This window comes from Perkinsus marinus, assembly GCF_000006405.1.
Source record: "Perkinsus marinus ATCC 50983 genomic scaffold scf_1104296936286, whole genome shotgun sequence".
NCBI lineage: Eukaryota > Perkinsozoa > Perkinsida > Perkinsidae > Perkinsus > Perkinsus marinus.
Window position 1 is genome coordinate 1 of NW_003214166.1, and position 1,253 is coordinate 1,253.

The following is a 1,253-nucleotide window of genomic DNA, read 5'->3' on the forward strand; positions in this document are numbered from 1 at the left end:
GAGTATATTATCTATAGCGACACGTATACGAGTAATCATAGTATCTACGAGCAGCTCGTGTCACCTCGAGCTTTTGATAGAGCCAGCATACGACGACGCGACGGATCCCTATCAAGTCTATCACTGCTTGCAGCTAGTCTAATAACAATGACATCCTGACAGACTTGAAATACCCATCCACCTTTGCTGTAGCGGTTCCATTGCTGCTTCCAGCTCGTGGCTAGCATCTCTACAAAACACCGAGCTTTAGCTTTAGCGATTCTTCTCGACTGTACAGACCTCAATTTGACTTGCTCAGCTATCAGCTTCTCGTACTCCTTCTTCTGCTCTGGAATAAGTCGAGCCACTAGTCCTTCAAGATATGATTGTTGTTCCTGAAGCATTGTGATTTGGAAATGGAGTGGTGTGAATTAGCTCACGAATAATGCATGCTCAAGTGTAGCCAAATCCTCCTCGCGTTCCTTCTTTTGAAGGAAGACCTCGTCAATCTGTTGTTTCCCAAATACATTCTTCTCTTTTACACTCATGTACCTTTCAGGACGGTAAAACTCTCCATTGGGAAGCAGGTATAAAATCCATACTGTCTTTCGAGCTCGTCTGATCTTATGTTGGCTCTCTGCTTATCGAGCGTGAGGTTATAATCAGCTAGCTCTCCTTCCAGACCTTTAACCTATTTAAATTTTATGCAACTTTCACAACCGCAAATGCTATCACTTCTTCCAGTAATAATTGGCGCCGACGTTGGTACTGTTTGTATGACTGACTTTCTCGCGCGATTTCAGTCATCTCCTTATTGAATAGGGCTATCTCGGACGACAGGGCATTTCTATGTCAAGACTATTTACACGGCGATATTCTCCTGGACTCACATTCGGTTCCTCAGCTGTGCTTTGAAATAGCTCTTGTCTTGCACCTGTCTCCCAGACCTCGTCTGTGATGTCCTCATGCCCGACAACCCTTGCTGGGTCACTGGACGATCCATGACTTGAACGCTCTCCATTGATGCCTGCAAAAATGTACTCAAATTTCAGGTCAGCTCATGATTACTCTTGGTGTAGCACCAGCAGCGACTAAGCTACTGTTCAGGCCAGCTCGTGAGCCTACACGACAGCTATCACAAGGCGCCTCTCGACCTGGTCAGCTACTAAGGGCGGTTCCTGTGAGAATACTGCCACGTTGACTAGTCGGTCTTCCCCCAGAGGAGCCACCAGTCGATCGCATGGCGCCTGAGATATCGAAAGTACTCTGCCAAG

At 46.6% G+C, this 1,253-nt stretch overlaps 1 protein-coding gene across 1 annotated transcript; it reads right to left on the reverse strand.

Moving 5' to 3' along the window:
• Window positions 1-410: 410 nt before the first annotated feature.
• Pmar_PMAR025754 (conserved hypothetical protein) lies at window positions 411-1,006 on the reverse strand (the record flags this gene model as incomplete). The annotated part of the gene is made up of 4 exons (XM_002783733.1): window positions 411-531; window positions 582-670; window positions 715-826; window positions 870-1,006. Coding segments are annotated over 4 exons (459 nt in total), but the record flags the coding sequence as incomplete, so codon positions are not given.
• Window positions 1,007-1,253: the final 247 nt, after the last annotated feature.